The 24,311-nt window shown below is 43.7% G+C and overlaps 4 protein-coding genes across 6 annotated transcripts; 3 read left to right on the forward strand and 1 right to left on the reverse strand.

Annotated features, from left to right (window-relative positions):
* Positions 1–123: 123 nt before the first annotated feature.
* LOC6530527 (damage-control phosphatase ARMT1) lies at positions 124–1,653 on the forward strand. Its single transcript, XM_002091406.4, has one exon. The coding sequence runs from the start codon at positions 140–142 to the stop codon at positions 1,559–1,561; it is 1,422 nt and encodes a 473-aa protein (XP_002091442.3). The 5' UTR covers positions 124–139; the 3' UTR covers positions 1,562–1,653.
* Positions 1,654–1,851: 198 nt separating this feature from the next.
* Positions 1,852–10,685, reverse strand: LOC6530528 (ERI1 exoribonuclease 2). 3 transcript variants are annotated; one of them, XM_015196430.2, is made up of 3 exons: positions 9,976–10,685; positions 2,651–2,895; positions 1,852–2,583 (listed from the first exon to the last, which is right to left on the reverse strand). In XM_015196430.2, exons 1-3 carry the CDS (start codon positions 9,996–9,998, stop codon positions 2,006–2,008), a joined length of 846 nt encoding a protein of 281 aa, XP_015051916.1. In that variant the 5' UTR covers positions 9,999–10,685; the 3' UTR covers positions 1,852–2,005. The 3 variants fall into 3 exon arrangements, with proteins under 3 accessions (XP_015051916.1, XP_002091443.2, XP_015051915.1); XM_002091407.4 differs by lacking the exon at positions 9,976–10,685 and adding an exon at positions 4,038–4,422; XM_015196429.2 differs by lacking the exons at positions 1,852–2,583; positions 9,976–10,685 and adding an exon at positions 3,121–7,757 and having other exon boundaries at positions 2,817–2,895.
* A 236-nt stretch (positions 10,686–10,921) lies between these two features.
* Positions 10,922–12,764, forward strand: LOC6530530. Its single transcript, XM_002091409.4, has 5 exons — positions 10,922–11,131; positions 11,188–11,434; positions 11,494–11,576; positions 11,637–11,786; positions 11,834–12,764. The coding sequence occupies exons 1-5, from the start codon at positions 11,035–11,037 to the stop codon at positions 12,496–12,498; spliced, it is 1,242 nt and encodes a 413-aa protein (XP_002091445.1). The 5' UTR covers positions 10,922–11,034; the 3' UTR covers positions 12,499–12,764.
* A 1,166-nt stretch (positions 12,765–13,930) lies between these two features.
* LOC6530531 lies at positions 13,931–15,356 on the forward strand. Its single transcript, XM_002091410.4, has one exon. The coding sequence runs from the start codon at positions 14,002–14,004 to the stop codon at positions 15,280–15,282; it is 1,281 nt and encodes a 426-aa protein (XP_002091446.1). The 5' UTR covers positions 13,931–14,001; the 3' UTR covers positions 15,283–15,356.
* Positions 15,357–24,311: the final 8,955 nt, after the last annotated feature.

Consider the following 24,311-nt stretch of genomic DNA (forward strand, 5'->3'; position numbering starts at 1 on the left):
TTTAGTAAGCACAGACACTTACTCACTCACTCACATGAACGTCAGTTGTCCGGGGGGCAATTAAAGTTTAGAAAAATTTTATTTTGGAATCGAAAACATTTCCTGGCAAAGGGCTTCGAAATTCTCTGTTTCAGGCAAAATGCAAAGTCAGCATAGTAGCCGCACCGATGTGACGAACACCACGAATCCTGCGATCCTGGAGCAGTTAAAGGAACAGCGGTTCAACGAAAGGAATCTGATCATATACAATCCTCCTGGAGTGAATGAAGAACTTTCCGCCCGATTCCTGCGCAGCTTGGCTTTTGCCACCTTCAAGCGAAGATCGCCCGCATTCTTGCGAGATTTGATCACGTTTCTGCAGGATCGAGAGCCGGAAATCATTGAGCTGTGTGGTGACTATGCCCATTTTGATTTGAAGCGTACCATCTGGAGCCTGGAGCTTCTGCGCGAGGAGATAATCAACAACAAAGAGTTCCAGATATTCCGCGTCAAGGCGCCCGATACTGACAGCTGGAACACGTTTCTAAAGGGACTTGGAGAGGACAGAAGGCAATGGTTCTCGGCGGTTTGGTTGCATGCAGATTGCTACTTGTATCGGCGCATTTGGTCGATCTTCCAGCGATCCGAATCCCTGGCAAAGTATGATTACTTCGGGGATCAAAAGACGTCCGCTGTTAGCAATGTGGCGCCTCTGATGAGGGACATCCTAGTCTCCACCAAAGGCATAACGCGCAGTGAGGAGGACTTTCAGTATCTCCTAAAACTATGTGCGTGGGCCAATCACGGCGACTTGAACATCACACGAAGGGGAGCGCATGACAAGATCTACAAGCAGATTGCCAAATATGACATTGATTTGTTGGCCGATCAGTCGTCCGATATATGGAAGGATCTCACCGAGGCCAGTGACCCCGTCTACGTGGACATCGTGTGCGACAATGCGGGATTTGAGCTCTTTGCGGATCTCCTGCTGGGCGAGTATATTATAGAATCGGGCTTGGCGAGTCGGGTGCGGTTCCACGTGAAGGCCATCCCGTGGTTCATCTCGGATTGCACGCAAAGGGACTTTCACTGGCTGCTGAAGTTCTTTCGCAAGCATGAGTTTCAGGAATTGAATTATTTTGGCAAAAGGATACGGAGCTACATCATGGATCGTGCCTTTATCCTGTGCGACAAGAGCTACTTCTGGACAAGTGGCTACGACTGCAGCCAGATGAAGCGGGTGCAGCCCTGCTTGTATGTCTACATCAGCCAGGCAGCGCTGGTGATTTTCAAAGGAGATCTCAACTACCGAAAACTGCTCGGCGACATCAACTACAAACCAATTACCCAGTTCTCCGATTGCCTGCGCGGCTTTCAGCCCACCAGCGTCTGTGCCCTGCGCGTCATCAAATCGGATATCTACTGCGGGCTGCCCATCTGCACGGTGGAGAAATTGAGCGAGCAGAATCCAGAGTGGATGATCACCGGCGACAAGGCCGTCATACAAGTGGCCATCAAGCATCGTCTCTCGAGTGACATTATCGTTCCATCAACAAGAAATGCCATTTGGTCTCGCTAGATATCCCAATTAACAGCCCATGTTTATATGTAGCTATTGTCGTTTTATTAAATTATCTCCTAAATGGTAGGCGGTGTAAGTCGTTAAAATAAGTATTGCATTCCGTATTATAGACTATAGCTAAGCGTTATCAAGTATGAATGGTAGAAAAATATGTATGCTCTTAAGGCCATATTTATAGCTATTTATAAATTTATTTGTATGATCGCTGCGATGCTTCAAATTGTTCAAGTCTTATCAATTGCCGTTACAATAAAATCAGGGCAAAAAAAAAGAAAACAAAAAAGAAATTTAAATTTTCGTGCATGTTCTCTTTAGTTATTCATCATCTCCATATCAATCCTTTCAATGCGTTTTATATTAATATTTAAATAAAATCCAGTAACTAAATGGATATTCTTCCGTTCCGTTTCAACATTTGGAGGGATGGCTGGCTGCTGGAACTCACAACACGCAGTTGGGATTGAGCTGCTGATATGGCGTCAGATCTTTGGTGATCGAGAAGAGCGCCCCGTCGCGCACCATCTTGCACATGAGGGCGCCCAGATTCTTGGCATCGTCGATCCCCGAGTGGGCCCTGCCCTCGAAGGCCAAGCCCACGTGCGACAGGGCATCGGTGAAGTTGCACGGACGGTACTGGTACCACGATCGATAGATGGCCCGCACATCGATCCACTGATTGAAGTAGGCCGCCTTGCGCATCCGCTTGCGAGTGCACTCCTTCGCCAAGCAGATGCCAAAGTCCCAGTCCGTCCAGGTGACGAATGCACAGTTGCCCAGTATGTTGGACTTGTTCATCTTGGGCAAGGTGAGGTTCCGGGCACGCAGCTCCTTGCGCAGCCACTCGTGAAACATCATTAGCGCCGTCTGCAGCGGCACTCCGCTGTCCACAGTCTTCTGCTGGATGCCCGTCAGCTCCGTACAGTAGGTGCTCAAGCGCGGCGACTCGAAGGGTAGGATATACTTGTGAAACTCCGCTTCGATCTTTCCTGTCTTCAGGTTAACAAGCACTGCTGGGAATTCTGAAAGTGAAATACGCGTTCCATTAGATCGTTTGTCACTGGCTAGGGACCCATTTCAATATCTTACCAATGATCTCCGCTTCTCGCCATTGTGGTGGTGCCTGCTTCTCCCAGCAGGTTGCCTCAAAGTCCACGGCAATCACATAGGTGTAGGGCTGCATAGCTAGTCGCTTGGACTTGCGTGACTTCTTGCTTTTAACGGGCACTGTGTTGGCTGCTGTGACTTCGTCCTCGTTGAGCGACTCCTCGGGATCGTTATCTGGTTCTGGGCGAGCACCGTCGACGTATATGGTATCGATCAGGCCCAGTTGTCTGCAATACGAACAGTAATTGTTAAATATGAGCGTTATCTCACAATTAGAAGGATTTTAAAATTTTTAAATAGTTTTTGAAAATTTTGTAGAAAATAGGTATGTTATTTGCATTGCCTCTACTTCAGTTGATCTGAGTTGAGTTGATCAAACCAGATTGACGTTTACTAAAACTACTACTGTGTGGGAAACCGATTTGAAAACAGAAAATCGTCGAGATCCTAACCTTCTCCCATATCTCTTCACTGCTCCTATTGCTGTTTGCCGTAGCAGACGATCATGGGTTTGTCGTGCCACAAAAGTCCATTGGTTTCGCTTAGGGCTTGGGCTATAATCTCCGGATTGTTCCCTTCGATGAAGGTCACGAAAGCCTGCCCCTTCATGCGACCCTGCTGCATGACCTTGATGTCCAAATTACTCGGGGCAGTGTACTTGGCATAGAGTTCCCTCAGTTGCTGTTCATCCACACTCTTCTCCAGATTCTTAATGTACAACTTGTTGCTGGGATCGCCGGTCTTGTAGTTCTTATACACCGGCAGAGCTTCGAGCTCACTGGTGGACAGACGCCTCTCTGGCTTTGATGTGGATGCACGACTTTCTGGATTTGATGTGGATGCACGACTTTCCGGATTTAACGCGGATGGTAGTAGGATTTCGGGCAGTTTCATCTCGATTTTGGGTGCGTCAAAAGAGAGTTTTTCAACCGTTCGTTTGGGATTAGTGTGACTAGCTAGATGGGCAGCTTGCTGTAGCATTTGGCGGGTTCGCTTGAGAATTTTGGCACGGGTTTCATCGCTTGACGGAGGTGGCAGCAATCGCTGTCTTTTGGCCAACTTTTGCTCCCCGTCGTCGCTCTCCAACTCGCTTTCCGATTCGCTGGGTATGGACTCGGTTTGAGTGCCCACATGATGCAGATGCAACTGAACCATCAAGCCATCCGAACGCTTTTCAAAAGGTGGCTCCAGATTCATGCGATTCATTAGGTGCAAAACTTGGTTATAGAAGTGTGAGTTTGTCTGCAGATGCTGACCGATTCTGGCTAGGATTTCCCCGTTAATGGGTGGATAGCTATAGCTGAGATATGGCGGCGGCGGCTGTGTGAAGTCGCACTGATTATTGCAGGCGTATAGCCTTCGCACGTACTTGTCGATATCCGGAAGGCCAGAAGAAGCAGGACTTCCATTTCCCGTTCCCTTGGTCTGTGTGGATTTGTTGGCACTGGCTCCGGCTCCGGCAGTGGGTCGCGGTCCAAAGACACTGATGCACAGCGGCTTGTCCAGCGTTTCGCTGAGTCCTTGCAGCTGCTCCAGCGCTCTTTGCGCCTCCTCCGGATCGCTATACTCGAGGAGCACCCTTTTCCGGCCGTAGGTGTTCAGTGAGCGCGGCAGGATGAGCTTGCACTCGTGGATCAGCTGTGCCAGTTCCTCCAGGGTGCAGGGCATCCGTTTCAGGAGCAGTTTGCTGCTAAGCGCGCTCATTTTCGGCACAATTTCCAGCACGTTTCAGGATATTCAACGCCGCATGCACATTGCGAAAACAAGAAAACATGCCGCCAACGCGTTGCCACCTAGTCGCATTTCGGTGTTGCGTTTAACAACACTCGATTCGGGGCGGGATTTTTAAACGGCAGCTGCTGTGGCGGACGTCTTGTTTGGTCGATAAAATGGAGTTGCATAAAGCGAATGCCGGCGACTCTGACTTTCACTAATTGAACTCGTTATCTCACAATCAGATGGCTGTATCTATTTTTGTCTGCTGCCGAGGAGCAAAGGAAACAAAATGTATCGATTGATTGAGCTAAGCAAAATAAATTTTCAGAGAAATCTAAGCTGTTTCTTTGAAAATTGCAAATTAGTGACTATTTTAGGAGCAAAGCGATTATTTAAGACTTTTTTGAGATTGAGAAAGACCCTATAAAATATGGAAAATGGCGTACTTTGACTTTCTTTGCAGTTAAAGAAGATATCTGCATGCACTGGGGACCAAGTAGCCACCGACAAATGAACGAATCGCGTGCCATCGCATTCGCCACAGCATATATAGTATGCATTGAAATGCATTAACTCTCCGCTGGGGTTTCTCGTCCGATTAGATCGTTGTTTTGGGGGAAGTACTTCCCCAATTCGATTAGGATAATTTTTCTATTTTTCAGACTCATCAGGCCAGCCAAATGCAGCGCATCAGCCTTCGGAGTCAATGCACTTTTGGCGCACGCTACGCGCATTTAATCAAATTGAATTACTTATGAAAAAATGCCCAAGAGCCCGACATGATCTGCTTTTTGATATATGGCACACACAAAGTGCTTATAAAAAGATCCGCGCACACACATGTGGAAACGGCAGATTGCATAAAATTTGCAATGATTAAATGGACAACGGCGACGAGGAGCGGGAAATGCATGCGGGCCCCCAGTCGCACTTTCGCTTTTCACTGGATTTTGGGGCGGAAAAACGGGGGCGCAACGATGGTGGACCCCATATGCGGAAGTCGACTTTCGCACAAACAATACGAAATTGGATGAATGAACTCTGTGTGTCGCTGGCAGGCAGAGCGGTGAAAAAAAAAGGAAAAGGAAAACCACTTTTAAATTCACTTTTACTTGCGCCAATTGAAACGAGTCCGCGCTGTCGGCTTTGCATTCTAAGTGGCTTTAATGGGTTAGGCTATATTTAGAAAATTGCAACAAATTGCCGAGTGGGCGTAGGCGGATTGCCACTGGAGCACATCAATTTCCATGCGGAAAAGAGGTTAACTGCAAGGATCAATTGAGTGGGTAAAAGTTGCTACCCAAACTCATCGAATTACATGACCAGAACGCTTAAAAGATGGTTAGTTATGTATATTGGAACCTAATAAGAACCATTAAATGATGAAATTTTCTGTAACCAAAAGCTATTTCAACTACAAAGCAATGGATCTTGAGTTCTCCTTAAATTTCTTTACGTCAGAGTTCCACACCCACTGAGCACTGAGTCAGCAACAGGTTTTCCAATTGGTCACCCATTGCCGGGTGATGACAAGCCCCTTTTTACACATTCCATTAATTGGCCAGCGAAAATGGCATTAAAGTGCGATTTTCTTTGTCGCCAAACAATGTAGTTGCAGTAATTACAAATAACACTTCTCAAAAGCGCCATTAATTAGCCATATATTTCCCAGGGTTCGCTCAGCAGTTAACCTAATTGTGGAGGCTATAATGAATTGGCCAAATGAGGAGCGTGCCTGGGCACAATGGAATTGAAAATGGAAAAATAGGAAATTAGAAGCCTATGAATAGCTCAGGGGATGTTGTGCATATTGCAATCTCTTTAAATGTTTATTAAGTACAAATAACAATCAAACAATTGCGCATTTTGGAAGTAATTCTGCCGTTCTAATAAACAAATAAATATGAATTCTAGAAAATGAAAATCAATCCTCGATCGTCTCTTCTACAATACACAATACATTCCACGAAATGCATATTATGTTTTATGAGATCATCAGGTGGAAACTCACGTGGCAGCGAAACATTTCCAACCATTATCATTATCATGCTTGGCAATTGACTTTAGCTAATTGCCACATTCAAAGGTAGGGGTATTTATTTACGGATGATTACCATCAAGGTCCTGTGGATGAGACGACTTGACTTGAGGCTGCGGTTTATGGCAATTGATGGAAATTAGCAAGTGGGCTCCAAAGCAAATGATATATATTTATTGCACATACGCCCCGCTTGCCGTGCTCGAAACGGTGGCGCATGCATACAAGTTTACCATACCATCTCGTAGCCGGGGCCAAAAAGTTTTCAATGGAGGGTCGGCCACGTCGTAGGCCCCAATCTCTGGAACTCCCCTCTGTGGAGGGCATCTCCTGATTTACGGACGGCACTCGTTCGAATGCAATATTGCAATATTGAGTTGCGGAACCCTTGCCACGGCTGCTTTCGACCAGAAGCACAGTCGTAGTGGTGGCGACGTGGTCGGAATGCAGTTGTATCTGTATCTGTATCTGTAGCGGCGATTGTTTGAGTGTATCCGTGAGTTTCGTGTGCGCCATGCTCTTGACTTTGGATAAGTTTGGTGAAAACTGCTTTCAGCCGGATTTCCCGCACTCTAGTTGCCATCTGAAAACCAGACGCCGATTGCCAGCCAATGTCTAGGCATCGAGTTGCGCTAAGCGTTCATTGGTCAGTCAACGTTCCGGAATCTTCTAGAGAATTCTCCAGACACCACCCCAAGATCGGTCAAAAGGTAGCCGATCCATCGATCCGCATGTCAATTCGGTTACCTCCCATAGATCTCACTTCCGATGGCCGAAGTGTATGCCGAGTTCGTTGGGTTTTTTTTTTAGTTATCAATTGCTCTGTTTGATCTTTAATTTGTGCGCTGCAAATTTACGGCTGGCACACACATATGTACGTTTGATTCAATTGTTGCAAATAATAAGCTATAAACTGAGCAATAATAATAAAAATATTTCATTTCTACTCCCTGCCACTGAGACGACAGTTCTCACAGCTTTGTTTGCCATTTTAAACTGTCCGTAAAGGCGGATCCGCTTTTAGCCATTTAGGTGTGGAAATTAAAGATAATTTCTGTTCTTAATAACAGCCTGTCGTTGTCAAGTGATTGGGAGCTTGATTTCAAGTTTTAAAATTGAAAGCTTAAGCTCCCTTTGTATTTGATTTATTTAATATATTTATGAACCACCAAAATCCTAATTATATGTATTTAAACTTAACTTCATCGTATTCTAGCTATTAGCTCGCTTATTTCTTTGTTGGTTTTTAAAACGGGTTTTTGTGTGGGAATGAGAACTAGAATTTGATGTGCGACCAGCTTGGAAATTGCGCAACTTTTACAGAGATATCTCAGATTACTCACGAGTGGATGGCCAAGACCTCCCATTGATCGATCAAATGCATTTTGGCCAACACAAAGGCACTCGCGCTTATCAATCAGTGATCTAATCGAGGACAATGGACGGCTTTGCTGGAGTGGAGTGACAAATCGAACTGACATCGATACGCTCATTTGGAGTTAAGGTTGGCAAGAGTATATAGAGCCAAGATCTTGATTGGGAGCTTTCAGTGCGGCCGCAACGTTTCCATTTATAGAATACTACGCATTTCAATTAATGAAATAGTCATAATTAAATTAAAGAGTCGCCAGCACGAGTCGTATAACAATGGGGCATTCAAACAGCCCGGGATTATATTTGTACATACATACGTATGCAGTATGTAAATACGCTCCATATGCAGGGTGCTACGTACATATTTACAGAGTAACTCGAGACCATGTCGTCATATAGATTACTCGCTTTATCAATGCAGCCTCCCGTTTTGGTTTTATTGCATTCCCATTGCAGTCCACTAAAGTTTCCATTGCACTGCCATATAAATGCATATAAATGCATATAAATACATATATATAAATTCAGATGTATGTACATATGTATGTGCTGGTGGTACATGGGCTATATGTTTCATGGGCGAGTTGAACTAGCAGGTCAGGCGAGGACATATTGGGGCCAATCGGGCCGAGAAACAGACACATTCTTTGTGGATGCAATCTGCTGCACTTTTGCAGCTTCCACTGCCGGCTGTCATCCATCATCTGGCCAGCGAGATTGAAGTGGAGAAGCCTCGTGTTCACTTCCAATTACGCTCAATTACTGCAACTCTGATCTCAATTGCTGAAAGGCTGCGAGTTATTCCTGGACCTTCGCACTTGGAATGGGTCAGGTGAATCACTGCTCCAGCAATGAAAGGTTCATTAGAAGTGGGCCACTCGCCCAATAGCAAGTGCAGAGTGAACCAGCTCGAACCCGATTCGCAATCCATGTGGTAATCTTGAGTGTCACAACACCCGGGCAAGGTGCATGTGGCACTGCAATAGTGTGTGGCATGTGGTATATAGTGTGTAGTATGTAAATAGTGTGTGGGATAGCCCCAATTCTGGTGCCTGAGCACGCGGCCAATCAGTCAGCGGGCCATCAATCAACTGATCGCATATTTAACGCCTGTGCGCCGCCGCTTGATTAATTTAATCATGTGTGATTTGCGACTTTGCGACTGTTTACTTTGCAAGCGTAAACAGCATATAAATAAATAAAAAAACATCGCTGGAGTCTATAGTGAATGGATAGCGGATAGTGGATAATGGCGTTGGAAATTCGATAACCAGATAGTGCTTGTTTGCCTGGGGGTTGTAAATGCTGGAAAAGTCAACAAACGAAATCGAGAAGGTAAGCAAATACATTGTTAGTATTGTTAGCTAATTGCACAGACTTCTCGTAAGATTTCCTATTATTAGCAGTTCATTTGAAATTCAGATCATCATAATCCCACGTTCTCAGTGTTCCCAAGTTTTGATTTGATCTGATTGCATTTGATTCTATTGCTCAGTGTGTGCTAAAATGTAGTTTAATCCAGTTGCGAAACTGGTATTTTGAAGATCTCGAAAATATTTCGTGCCAAATCAAGAAGCAAGGATGTTTATTTTGGTAAATTGTGTAAAATGTAAATGCAATGCATTTAGGTATAATAAATATTCCAACAGAAGAGTTTAAAATCAATGAAAATTATGTATGTAATATACGTAATTATTGCTATCATAGTTTTCCATAGTGCCTGATTACATTAAGCGAGAATTGAAGTGCTTTCTAGGCGTCGCAAAGTGCATTGACCAACTTCAATATCAACAACTCGTTGCTGGGAAATAAATATTTGCAACTTATTACACGGCCTCAAGCGCTTTGCTGTTGGCCAAGAGGCAACAAAAAGGCCAGGGCCGGATTTTTCAGGCTGCGGTCTCTATTCTTTCGCCGGAAAACGGAAATGAAAAATGGGGTCAGTTCAGGTCAGCACGTCAGGATGATGGGGGGCGCCAAAGAAAATCAATTTTACATGGGCAAAAAGCTGGGAAAACCCCTCTCGCCTTAGGTGGAAACTCCGCCCCTGGGCAATTTAATTGCGGTTTGTTAAGTGGAAAGGCAAAGAAAGCGAAGGCGGACCACAACTTTTAACGGGAAAATTCCTATACACACGCTTTGCAGGTAAGTTCAACGAGAAATCTGAATAAAAACTCACCTTGCCAGTCTTATCAAGGCCATTTCTGTTTTTCGATTCGATTGGGCGTCTTTATAACTGACGTTTCTGTGTTTCTTTTATATATTTTTTGTTGTTTTTTTTGTTTTTTTGGCAGGACTACTATTTATGCTATTCGATATTCGTCGGCTTATTTATTTATCTCCCTATTTCCCCTTGTTTTTGTTGCAATTTTGGCAGTGCAAGTAACGGTAAGCTAGGCGACGGGGAGGACGAGCAGGAAGAAGAAGAAGAGCAAGCCGAGTTCCTTTTGTTGTCTGCTCACTGACACGCACACACCGACACACGCACACACACAAACGCGCGCGCACACATGCACAGTTATTTCAGCCGGCACAACAAAAACACTGCGCTTTTTCGATACTTTCGTTACGTTCTGCTTTCCTTGTTACTGTTATTTAGCTATTTATTTATTTATTTATTTTTACATTTTCCCACACGCACTGGGTTTCTTTCGCTTTGCTTTTTTTTGTACACCACTTCAGAGCTTGATGTTATTGCAATTTGCAAATGCACTTTTCGCCCAGCCGAGTATTTTATTTATTTAACCAGTCAATGGAGATGCACTCCTGGTATTTGCATTTTTTGCGGGCCTGTCGGTATGCTTTCGTTAACAGCGTTTGGGGTCCGCATTTATTATTCGGTTTTAACTCGTTCGGCGCCCGTTCACAAATGCAGCGGCATTGAATCGGCGAAATACATCACCCATATTGCGATGTATCGATTCCAGGCGCCGAACAGCTGTTGCGTCCGTGCTTCGAACCTTTCTTCCGTATTCAACACTCAGCTGAGCTTCCAACCACTTGATATGCCACTTTGGCCGCAATGGCGCTTTACAGTAACATTGATTTAGCAGTAACATAGATTTTCTTACAGAAATGTTAAGTTATAAAGTAATGGAAATTTATTCTGAAAGGTTTTCGAAAATATGGTATATACACATTCACATTTTGTTGCTTTTTAACAAGTTTTGGCATTTGACACGTATTGTATTTTCGCCCAGCTGCTTTCAATATAATAACAGCAAACAAATAAACGAAAATGTGGGACCAGTTAGCGAGATATCGCAATAACTTTCTGCAATACGAGATCAAGGATGTGATGAGGCCGACCTCCATCAATAGCCTGCAGGAGAAGGGTAATTAACTTGTTAAGTTACCAGTAAATGATAAAATCATATTAAATTGACCACAGAGTGGACTCAGGCCATGGAGAAACGGAATATGTGTCGGTGCATGCCGTATTGCTGCAGTTCAACTTCCACGCACCTGGAGGATCGTGCTCAATTGGCCTACGGCTGGTTTGCACTGCCCAAGCTGCTCAAGGAACTGGACAGTGATGTTCGCCTGACCCACTGGAGGGCAGTCGTTTCATTGTCAGAATTTCTTCTAAATCCACTGAATGCACAGAGAGCCATCATCGAAATGGACCTAGTGAGAAAGTGGGTAGCCTTCTTTGTGGAGTTTTCTGCGTTTTTATGCAGTTTTCAACCTTCAATAGATTAAAGAATGCCTTTATGCGCATGAGATTGAAGCATCACGCAGAGGAGCATCGGGAGTTGGAGATGTATCTTAGGATTTATAGTAAGTTGAAACTCTTTTATGAACTATTTAAGCGATTAAGATGATCCCTATTTATTACAGATATACTCTCCCGCAATCTGGATGGAGCCGAGAATATAGCCAGCCGCAAGTGCCTTAGGGTGGAGTTCTATAAAATAATTAAAAGCCAAGAGTCGATTAAGGATGATTTGACTTCAGAGATATTGCGAAATTTGACATGCAAGCCTAAAGGTATATACTTTAATTCTTTAAAATATGTATATTATATTTTCCCTTAGTTCAGGGTATATTCTTGGAGGATCCTGAAAACTTTTCCGCCTTGTCTGAGATCTATAAGCAGGATCCGTGTCGTCCGCATTATCCTGTGCATTTGTGGCACCACCTATGCCACATGCTGGAAGTGGCACCCGATCAGGGAATCGAGTTGGGCTTCTTTGAGCTGCTCCACAAAAGGATCCTAAATCGCTTGTCCAATTTCTGGGACATGAATACCAAGGCATTTGCGCTGCTCCTCTGCTGTGCCGAAGGACAGCGGCGTTTCGATGCGGTGGATGGTGTAAAGCTGCTTTACGACGTCTTTGCCCAGCCCGATGAGAATCCGCGGCAGTTGCTGCCCCGCCAGAAGGTGGAAAACTGGGAATATACGGTACTGGCCCTGCTGAATGGCCTCCACAGTAAGCGGGCCTTGTGGCGCAGCAGGGAGTTCACCCAACTGCCGTGTTATGTGGGCCGTCTGATGGCCTCCACGACCGATAATCCCCGCCTGCAACTTTATTGCCTAAAAGTGTTCCGGGAGCTGGGCGTAATGCCCTGCATTAAGCGCTATATTATTGGGAACTGGCTGCAGGACATTTGCCACTTGTTCTGCCTGGATGCTGAGGCGGAATGCGCTCGGGATTCTCTGGTCGATTGGCTGCGCCGGGACATAGCCGATAGTAGTTAAAACACCCGTTTGTAGTTACTTTCACCTAAAGCGGATTGTTTGTTACTTGGAAAACATCGCTTTTCCCCGCTTTCTACCGCTCAGATAAATTTGAACCGTTTCAAAACCACCCCTGCTGTCCCAAAGAGAAACCGGTTGAAAGAGGGGTAGTAATCCTGGTAAAAAGAGAGAGATGGGTAGTAATCTTGTTAAAAGACAGAGAGAGAGCTTTGTCAGCTGTTTTGAAAAAAAAGTAAATTGTAGTAAATATTTAGCAAACACTCCAACATTTCGTTTGTTGTTTATAAATTCCTTAAAAATAAATTTATCCTGTACTTGACCCTGTCAGCTGTAAATATATTTATTTAGTTATATCAATTTAATATATAATCTATGCCTGCATTGAATATTCATAGAACGTGTCAGGGAAAGTGTGGAATGTCACGAAGGCAGGAAACTTTTCCAATTTCCGATGCCTGGACATTGCCAACAATAATGAGCAGTGACACTCTGCAAGACTAAAAGGATGCGAGGATGCAAGGATGCGGCGCTGGCAGGACAAGCACCGCAAAAATAACAACAAGAGTGCAAAAGTAACGACCACTGACCAGAGAAGCCACAGTGACCGCAGTTTGCGGTTCCTTTCAAGCCTCCACTGCGCTGTTTTTTCACATCTACATATTTTAATATCTATCCCCTATATATACTATATATATTATATATATATACGGGGTATTTTTTCCGTATTATTTTTCTGCGGTGACAAACTTGGCAACGAGTCGCAGTTCCTTTTTAATTTATTTGAATTGGCAATGGGTAGGAGGAGTCCGTCCGGGTTCCTCGACCACATTTCGCATTCAATCGGCAAGTTTTGCGCCTTGTCATCGGCGGGATTCTTCTTGGTAGCAATTTTCCAAAGTCCCTGGTGCCCGACTCTTTTGTGAACTTTTTAATTACCGCTGCGAGTTTGCCTTGCTTTCTTTTCGGACTTGCCTCTCCTCAGTTGTTGGCTGCATAGCATAGCATAGCTTTTTTTCATTTTTCAAGTTGTTTATGAAATATTTTATGGAAATTATGCAAAACTTGTTTACCCAACTTCACATCCAGCACCCGCCGCCGCCGCCGCCGCTCTCCACCATCAGCCATTTCTCCATTTGGCGCCTTCAAACCAAGTTCCTCACTTTTTGCCACTCAAATTAATTGCATAACAAATTGTGTTGATGAAGTGCAAGAATTCCGGAGTACATCTAACTGAAATGTGCTTGGCCATGGAGCTTTTGTTCTCCGGCTAATCTACACAGTTGGTTGCCATGGCCCCTCACCCAGTTCTCATTTTTAGCGCACTTGCAGCAAGTGTTTATTACAAAAAGAAATCTATTGTTATCATTAATTATCATTATGAGCTCTTTAAGGTGTATTTTTGAATGATTTTAACAAACTACAACCTTTGCTTCTGTATATTTCAGTGCACTCCCTAATTGGTGAACATCAGAAGACCATTATGGAGGCATTACGCAGCTAACGATGGTCATTTTATTGGCAAACAGTCGTATCCTTTCGGGACATCCAGTTGGTGGATCCATTTCATCGATGGCCTGGTGGCATTCGCTTCGCCTGAGCAACCGTTACATCAGCAGGCACGTGCTCCTCCTGCTGCGCTTCTACCAGGCGCTGTTCCATTACCTGGGATTGATGCGCCTTCGCTACGAGGAGTCCTGCAATGAGCTGCGATTGACGTACTACAGCGTCACGGTGTCAAGGATGATTGGGCTCTGGTGCGCCTTCTTCTTCACGCTGGCCCTGCTGGATCCCTATCCCCTGATGCTGCATCTCCAGCTGGTGGGCTTCAGCTGCTGCCTGTTGATCCAGCCAAGAGGAGTCATCGAGGAGCGTAGACGGGTGATAAACCGAATCCTTCGACTTGCTCCGCAACTCCATCGCCTCTGCAGGCGGAAGGTGGAGTTGTCCTGGCTGGTGGCTTTCCAGATGGTGCTCAAGCTGCTGGTCTTTCGGATGTTCTACAAGGGTCTTCTGGGCCCCCTGAACGCCAGCTGGAAAATGCTGTACATTGTGGTCTTCGTGGTGCCCATTTCTATGGCCATTTGGGTGATAGATGTCACCTCGCATCTGATTAGCATTGTGCTAGCCCAGTTGCGGAAGTCCTTTGAGTTGGTGAACAGTGAAATGGCAGCGATTGACGAGAAGCTCTGTTTGATGATCCTGCGATCCGATTACCGAGCGATTAGGAGGCTACAGAGACGCCAGATTTCGCTGCAGCGCTTGCATCGATCCTATGTCAAGGTCACCCAACAATTGATAGATTGCTTGAGTCCCCAGTTGCTTCTCATCGTTCTCTACAACGTGAGCTCCATCTATACTTTTTGCAGTGGTGAATGGCGACGCATCTTCCAGATCGCGCTCATTGTCAACGCGCTGCGGTCTCTGCTGCACACCCTCGATGAGCTGGTGGCCACCATTGGTGCTCCGGAGGACACCTCCTGGATGCATGTGGCGCGGTTACTGCAGTTCGAGGAGGTCCTGGCCACGCATGGATGGTCGGAGCGGAAACACTTCCGCTGGAAGCTGCAGGATATCGACTGTTTTGGTCAGAGCGTAAGGAGTGGTTGCTTCCAAAGAAGGATTTTAGTCCTGGGACTGGTTACGCCCAACAGACGACTCTTGTTTCGCATCGGCTTCGCATTCTGTAGTCTCCTGCATCTGCATTATATGTTGAAGAAATCTGCTTTGGTTGCCGAAAAGGAAATCTTTATCGGTTCGGATGTGGACTTAAAACCCAAGCATTAAGTACATATACTTTGTGGGAAGTTTTAAATAAGTTTGAAAGAATAAACCTATCGATGGGATAAATAATGAATTAATTTAAATGTGTCGATACTGCAATTGCTATTGCAGAGGTGAATTATTCATTATTTGTTCATTAATGAGCACGTACTTGCATAATTAATAAGAAACAAAGGGGATATCAAAAGTACATTAGCTCGAATATTTAGAGTAGTAGTTATGGGGTTAAGAGAAAGGTTGGAACTAAGCACCCACTCTGCTTTTAAGGTTAAGAATGTGGGAAAATGTTTTATGCCATTATTAATGAAGCCGAAACCCTTTGTTTATTAAAGACGAAGGAAAGTTGCTCCTCTCCGCGACGGTAAACCCTGCCAACTATGCAGTACCTCCGCCAAGATGAGCCCATTTCTCGAACGCTTTGATTAACTTTCTGCAGGAACACTCGGGTCGCCGTAAAGACATTTATCATCTATTTATTGCACTCCAAATAATATTTGTTCAATGTAACACGCACTTTACAGGACTGAGTCCGCTCCACGGGAGCTGAAGAGGTTCCTTCTGCCGCTGCCGGGTAATTTTAAATAATTTATGCATTCGCCCCATGCTGTAACATGCACAAAAATAACAAGGGAAGCCTCCATATTTTCCAGCCAAACGGGCCACCCCGCAGTGAGTTCCCATACCCATACCCATTCCCATTCCTTGATATATGTAATTGCATGGCTGGCCGAGCACTTGAGGTGCCAGGTCCTGAACCGGCTCCTTGAACTCCCCTCCGATCCTCACACATGCCCATCCTTCCTGCCGCCCTGTTTTCGTCCTTTCTCTTTGCGAGATGGGGATGCGGATCCATAAATCATTTTTAAAGCATTACCTCAGCGATTGCGACTACGTAGAAGTATTTTACGTATACAATTTTGCACCTCCTAAAGCGGCACAAGATTTATGGGTAAGTGGCTCCAGGGACTAACAACCCACCTTCAAATCCTCTCCAGGATTGTCACAACAAGGTTGATTAAATTTTTCAACTGACTTTGGCACAGTTTTGCCATTCCGATTTATAGCCACAGTTCGCTTTCATTTTTCGCCATCTAATGGTATTTATTTCTTTTACTTCCATTGCCGAATAAACATTGAAAATCAATTAAACTTTTATGCATACAAAGACAAGGATTCTGTCGAAATAAAGGAGCATTAGAGCAATTTCAATTTAATTTAGCTGAGTGATAAAATAAAACATTTTATTGAAGCATTGACTTTGATTTAAGTTTTAAGTTTTGATTGTTTCGGCAGCACTTCGCCCTCTTATCCGATATCTTTTATCTGTTTTGTCTTCCTTGGGGTTCATTCACAATGTAAGACAATGGAGTGTGACAAGTGGTGGGAAAAGGGGGAAAAACTTATCCCATCGCTCTTGTTATTCAAGATATTTACACTCTGGTGAAAAGCCAATGATTTCCCTTCGTCCAGCGTGAACTAATGTTACTTATGCCCCCTTATAAAATCGGGCAGCTGGCGGGGAGAAAAGCAGCCGAAATATATATGTATATATGTATGTATAAAGAAAATATATGGTTGAGCGGAAAATAAGGGAGCTGAGCCACGGGCAAACGGCTTTTGTATAAATCTCTTTAATTTATTAGATTTCATTAGACATTTTGGCGTTGAGTTTGGCCCGAGGGCTGCCAGAACTCGGTGGTTCCACCGCAATTTTTATATTAACAAGCTCGAAACATGACTTTCCCTTGTGCCGTCATAAAAAGTAATAATGTGGCCCTAAAATCGTTAGCCGAGGGCCAAGAAGACGGCCAAGATAAAAGGACAGCGTGATGAAGGTGGAATGCGAACGAAAGTGTAGCATACTTTTCTGGGCTCGCTTTTTTGCTTTTCTGTTTTCATTTCGGATCAACGTATTTTCTTAAGATGTTTAAAATGTAAATTTATGAATTGAAGTTTCTTTTAATAAATTTATTTATGCCTTGATTTTTCAATGATATTATTCGGTACTTATTGTTTGCTTTTTAGCTGCAAGTATTTCTTGAAACACACAATAATCAGTGTTGAACTGGGTCAAGTTGTGTCAAAATGTAAGCCCAAATTAAAATACACTCTCACCATATCTCTGGCCATATCTTTGGCAGTTACGCGAGGCACATGCATGTATAATTTAGGATCACTCCAAATAAATTACACACTCAACGATGTCAAACTCATACGTACACACAAGGCGAAAGGCAACAACGTTGTAATCAACAAAATTACACTAAAATACAAAGCAAAAAAAATACAGCAAGAGAGGAGAAATAAATTTGACACGAATGCGTCGACGAGGATGACACAAAAGCGGCACCAACCCAAAAACCCACACCGGCCCTCGAACGGGTTTACCCCCCTAACTTTCACCCCCTCGTCAACCTTTTTTACGTAGCCCCTTTCTCCGTGAAAGCCAAAGTAAAAATGGCACAACGCTCGAAGCCAGACAATGTAAAACTTGCTGCCAGGACATGACGAGGCGAACAAGTGGCATGCTCCTGTAGGTGTACAACTGAGCCAGTGCACTGCAAGAAATGGATGAAATAACCCTTCTTGGTATTTATCAATCAACTGTATTTATATATTTTTAAGGCTCTTATTTTGGTGATTGCACTGCAGTTCTCACTTTTTTATTGCTCACATACACCTATGTTGTTTTAAAAAATGTCTTAACCTGCAATTTGATGTTTAAATTAAAAATACTTCAGTGCCTTTAATGAAATGTAACACAAATATTGCGGTCAAAAGATCAATTTATTTTTGATAATAAATATTTGCCAACACCCGTGAATGTTTGCTTTAAATAAATAACGTGTGGATATACATATTTGTGATTTAAAAACCACTGTTTTTTGGGGCTAAGGGTGCTGTGTATGTGGACGAGAGTGTTTGCGTTTGTGGGTGTGAGTGAGTGTGTGTCATGAGCGACACTTTGTAACATATTTTTTCTCATTTGTTTTCGCGCTTCTCCGTCTGTGTGTGAGTGTTTGCCTCTTTTTCGGCGTCACTCGTCAGTGTCTCCCCTCACACTCACACTCCCTCGCCCCTCTTTTATTCAACCTAATGTCCCTCCACCTGCGTGTGATTGTATGAGTGTGTGTTTTTGTCACGCAACACACACGCACCCACCCACTTGTACGTGTGACCTACAACCCACCACCACCCCGCGCGTATCAATCAGTTAAAAATATTTTACGCTGACAAAGGTGGCAAGCAAAGGGGGGTGGTTCCAGCTCTGTTTTCGTTGTAATTTTTATGGCCACATTTATAACATTTATTTTGTATTTTTACGAGCTGAATTGTCTTCTCGTGCTTTATTATTATGTCTCACTTCGGGCTTTTATGAGAGTTTTCCTGCACCCAGCCCACAACAATGCGAGAAAAAAGGAAAGCGTTTCCCTTTCCATTCACTGTGACCGAAAACCAAATTGCCAGGCAGTTTAATGACATTCTAAGTGTGCCCCTGAGGGGGGAAAAAGGGGTTTGAATATCAGGAACAGCCTTCATAAAGTCAAAACCATAATTTGGTAATAACTTGCCTCAGGTAACATTTTTATCACAAGGTTTAAATAAAAAGCGAAATACATTTTAGATGTATTGTTGCCTCGCGGCTTTGGAAAATACAATTTGGCTTAGCAAAACCAGTTTGAATCTGTGAATATAAGCTAATATTATAAATTTTTCAAATCGCCTAAAAAGATTTAGCTTATGTCAATGGCACAATTGTCCAGTATCAAATTTCCACTTTAATTGCATTATTCAAGCTCGCTTGAACAATAGTTGTCCAGCAGTTGGAGTTTCTCACTTATCCAGCTCCATTTTGCTCACCCCCCGGTGCTCTTTAGAAAATGAACCCAGAAGCCCAGAAAAAAATCTCCAACAAAGCAGGGCATTTTATAATAGATTTTCAACAATGGAATGCTTTGTTTTCACTTTGATTAAAATATTTTTTCCTTCCCCACACATAATATGCACAATATACAGCAAAGATAAAATGGGAATCATAGACAGAGAGAGATAGAGAGAGAGAGAGAGAGAGAGCTGCTATGGGGGAGTCGAACCTAGTTATAAAACAAATTATGCATTATTAAAAACACAAGAGACGCGGCAGGGGAATGGAATGGATGAGGAACGTAATGCAATGGCAGTTGGAAGAAACGGAGAAGAACCAGGATATGGAGGAACTGACAATGAAGCCGCAAAAACTTGGCACAACCAACAGAAAAAGGATATAAAAACTAGGAAAAAAAAGTAAGTCCATGGAACCAAGAACGGAATGTTAAATTTTATAAATAGAGCATGGAACAACAGAGAGAGTGAAGGGAGGTGCAGGATGGAGGCCATAGAGATTGAAGTGCCAGCAAATTTATGGAATACGAACATTTCCTATTTTCCTCTCCACTCTTTTTTTGTTGATTTACTTTTGCTCTGCGCAAATTGAATCAAATGCAATGGAAAAGAGGGGCCGACAGAAGGGATGGGGGGCTGGCAAAAGCCTGTCAAGGATTTGGTTGCCGAGCTGAAAGGCAAACGAAGTTTTGTTCCAGCGACAATTTGTCGTCTAGTTCCTACAGCCAACGCCAAAGCCAAACCTGATTCTGAACCTGACAAGATGCGAAATATTTTATCATATAATATATAGGTGGGGCACAGGCCAACTGACAATGAACAAGGCAAATACAAACAGAGCAGACAATCCGAATCAGAATCAGTGAATATCAAGCATACTTTAATAAGTTTAGTTAACAGAAAGTCAACTAAAAAGGACCACTGAAGAACGATAGGCACTGAAAACGGGAAACGGATAAAGAAATTTCCAAAGTGAGTAGCTGGGTAACTGAGTCAACTAGGTGGGCAATATAATAATGTTTACTATCGCAAAATAGAAAAATTAATTACAAAAGCCAAGTACAGCTGTTAAAATATATATAATATATTTTAAAGGTCTTCAGAGCCGTTGATCATAGTTTTAAATAAATAGAAAATACAATTCCTTTCAATTGAAAACAATTTCTGTTATAAGCTATCGCCCAACTTAAATCACTTTCTCGTATGAATATTCTTCAGCCGCAAATTTGATGCCCACGAATACACCGATCATTATTTTATATTTATTTGTGTCGGGAGATTATCGTAATTTTTCCCAACGTGCAACGTGCAGCATAGCCCGTATAAAACACGAAAATTTCGTCATGAACGCCAGCTTATATGTATTACAATTCCCTGGCCATTCAACCGTTCAAACAAAAACCTGTAACAATATAGATGCGGCATTTAAATGTTAATTCTCGTTTAGCGTTGCACGTCGCGTATACGTAATATCGCGCAAACTGATTTTTAGTTGTGTGCTCTTGGCATTGATGCACCACACACACATACACACACACACACACACAAAACACCCACGAATGCACTAATGTGTGTATACACCTAAACACATACATATATAAACACTCTGCTGACCGACCACATTTTGAAGCGAGTTGATTTTGCAGTTCATTCAGCATGTTGACCAAAATTGGCGTGGTTTTAATGTCCCCCATCACCGTTTTCCCCCTCCACCCCCCTCCCCACCCACTCAACACCCATTTGATATGAAATAAGTTTTAGCTGCTATTTTGGCTATTTTCTTTCTTCCCCATTTGGAAATTTTCGCTCCAGTCCAGAATCCACAGCTCGAAACAATGTGCGGACTATTAGCCAAAATGTTAAATGACACGTTGAATGGTGGTGTGCGGGTGGTGGGGGTGAACTAGTTTAGTTTTTGGGGTTTTGTTAGTACATGATTGGGGTTTTAACTCTTTCGCAGGATTGCTGTGGTCGCTTAACTGGTAAATAAAACAGCGTACAGTTGTGCCGGGCAAGGCAGTCAATTAATTTTAAAGGGTTTTTGCCAGCAATGGAAATTGGGGGGCAGAATGGCAGAAGTCCCAGAATATGTTTCACATGCCCCAAATCACTCCGTTTCCCAATCAGATCACAAAATCCGCCAGGAATTCCTTTTCAATCTCTCGCCCAGAAATTAAATAGAATTTATCATGGCGCTGCCGTCGAGCGTCTCCAAGGAGCTGCAACTGCTGGAGGTCCTGGCTGCAGGACCTCGCCTGCAACCGGGCCAAATGGATTATTAAATTTTCATGCTTCAGCTTCGCTGATAATCCGGCGAAACAAACGAAAATTGAAGTGCAACTGGCAGCAGCACCAGAAGCAGGAAAATAGAAGGATTCCGGGCGCAGAAAAGGGTCGATTCCCCAGCCAATCTACAGCACATGTCCTTTGGGAGAGCAGATTTGCTGCTTATAATGATCTGTATCTGTGTCTTACATTGTAAGTGCACTCAGAGTTAGGAATTCAAGGAGTAAGGTATTAAAAGATGTTAGTTCTGTCCTTTTTCAATTCTTAAGAAATAGCTTTCGTTTATAAGTGTAGTACTTTAAATTCTTCTGGGGAGTAATTTTATGCTAGAACTTATTGCAATCCCGCTATCCTTCACATTTCTTTGCAGTGTACGCACAGTGCAACATATATATTTTCTTATGTGCGAGGCGACAGTCCCAGCAAGAATTGCAACTCATTTGAGCCCAGCTCACGGGGCATGTTGCCAAGGTTCTGGTGTAAATTTCAATTTGACTGCCATGGCGAGACTCGCCGCATAAATCATACTTAGTGTCCTAGATGCTGCCCCGCGTTGTTTCTCTGGTTGCTGCTGCCGCTTCTGCTGTTGCTGCTGTTTATCCTTTATCCTTGCTGGCTGCTAGCTCATTTGCTGGCAACAGTTTTTGGCCTTTTGCATTGTGTTCATTGCATTTCTCGTTTAGTCACGCGCCAAAGTCAAACTTTTCCCATTTCCCCCATGAATTATGCATCCCAAACTGGAGGTGTTGCTCCGCTCATAAGCTCGCCGTTTTATTTTCATCTCCGCCGTTAAACGATGATTGATGGCGATGGCAATTTCGATTGCGATTGCCGGGCAAAAAGTACACGGCGATAACTTAATTGCTTTGAATGGAACGTAACCAAAATGCCGAAGGTATCTGCAGGGTGTTATTCGAATCGGTGACCCGAGTACTAGTGGGGTCACAGGTCACCGTACCTCCCCCACACGAAGCGTCAATTGAAGTGTCTCTGACTGAGACCTGGTTATGGGTGACCGGGTGTTGACCATGGCCATTAACGGCAGCCAAATGTTGTTGCCCGGACAATTGGCCATTAGCTGGGGCGATTTCTCCTATCTCTGTAGCATATGGCAATTAAAGAATGAGCACATGAAAATGGGGGCCACATAACTGTTTGGCCCCAGCTTATGCGATGAAAAGATGGAGTTACGTGAGTGGATGGTAAATACTGGAAAGATATATATTAAATTATTTCTTTGTTTATCAATATTTCTAAGCAAGCTTGAAATATTTCGTAAAAATCAAGGGAAGAAACCAGGTCTCAAGGAGCAGCTGTTCCCTGTCCCGTGAGCCCTTATCTCTATTTTTCGCTTGGCAAATTAAGTCAGTGAGACAATAGACAATGGAAAAGCAGCTTATACAATATATGTGGACAAGGGTACTGGGTTTTCCCGCGCTGCGACTAGAACAGCTGGTAGCTGTTACTAAGGCTACTTAAACGGTGCCACGTTGTTGCCGCTGCTGCGTCTCTTTCTAAAGCACTATCCCCGTCTCCCTCTAAGCCATCTTCTCACACTTCTGTTGTCTGGAGCGGTGAATTATACTAGCATTTTTAGCAAACGTTTAGAAGCTTTTAATAGCCTCCACACACACACATTATAGAGCATAAAGAGACTCCTTGTTTGCTGCTATCTTCTTCTCGCTTTAGTCCTTTCTCTTTCTTAATTTTATTGTCTGTCTCTTTCGCTCTGAACAGCTCTGTTTTTATTGCTTCTTTTTCGCTTTCTGGTCTGTGGCCCAGACATTTCTTTAATTATCCACTTACAATGGCACAAACGAGATAGGCCAAAATAGCAGTAAGGATGCTGTCAACCTCTTAGTTTCTCGCGCTTCTTTTTTTTCTACCGCCATCTTAACGCATTTTCTACTTGTTTTTTAGTTCAGCTTCCACTTTTGGGATATCCTCTGGGATTTTTATAAGCTCATTTAGTCGGGCTATTTGCGCTGCTTGCACCTCAAGTGTTTTCAATTTCTTGGTCGCCATTCCTCTGCGTTCGCTACTTCTTGTTATCAGCGAACGGTAAGTTAAGATACTTTCAATAACCGTTAAGTCCAAGGACTTGCCCCTGCGGGGAAACGGATGCCGCTGTTTTCGGGCTAATCAAAACCGAATTAGTTTTGTAAAATCATCATCATCAGGGGGCTTAGTTGGGTTGGCCTGGTGCTCTGGGTCTGGGTGTTGCTCTCGATGTCCTGGCAGCTCGTTAAATCCTTACGCCATTGCTGCCCTGCCCTGCACTGCGCAGCAGAATGTGAGTAGATCCGGCCAGACGAGAATTTAATGCCGTAAATTGACTGCGTGAAATGAGGTTAATGCTCAATAATGCATGCGAGTAAATGCGGAAAGCCGACGGAGGAGCTCGGCTGCAGTGGCTCCTGCTCCTGCTCCTACTCCTGCTCCTGCTCCTGTTCCTGCTGCTCCTCCCTTCAGCCGAGCCCGCCGTCCATATCGATGCCCTCTGATCCTTTGACGGCTCTCGCTCGTTGTTGTTGTTTTCGTACTTGTTCTCGGGTTATCGATGCATTGACACTATTGCCTGCCCGCACATACATACATACATATACACAGTCGTACTTGCGTACGTCCTGCAACAAACAAGCACGAAATCGGAAAAAAAATCCTTTGGCGCTCAGGATTTTTGCACCAATAACTTTCGCTTCATGACACACAGTGGTTCAAGACTTATTGGTAAAGGTAGTATTCACTAATTTGCCTTAAAAACTTTTCATTCTTATGATTAATGCAAATTGAGCTATTTGTAACACCTATTGTATACCCTTGAAATGAAATCTGATTTCAACATATGTATACAATTACTTATT

The sequence above is a fragment of the Drosophila yakuba genome, chromosome 2R (assembly GCF_016746365.2).
Source record: "Drosophila yakuba strain Tai18E2 chromosome 2R, Prin_Dyak_Tai18E2_2.1, whole genome shotgun sequence".
NCBI classification, from domain to species: Eukaryota; Metazoa; Arthropoda; class Insecta; order Diptera; family Drosophilidae; genus Drosophila; species Drosophila yakuba.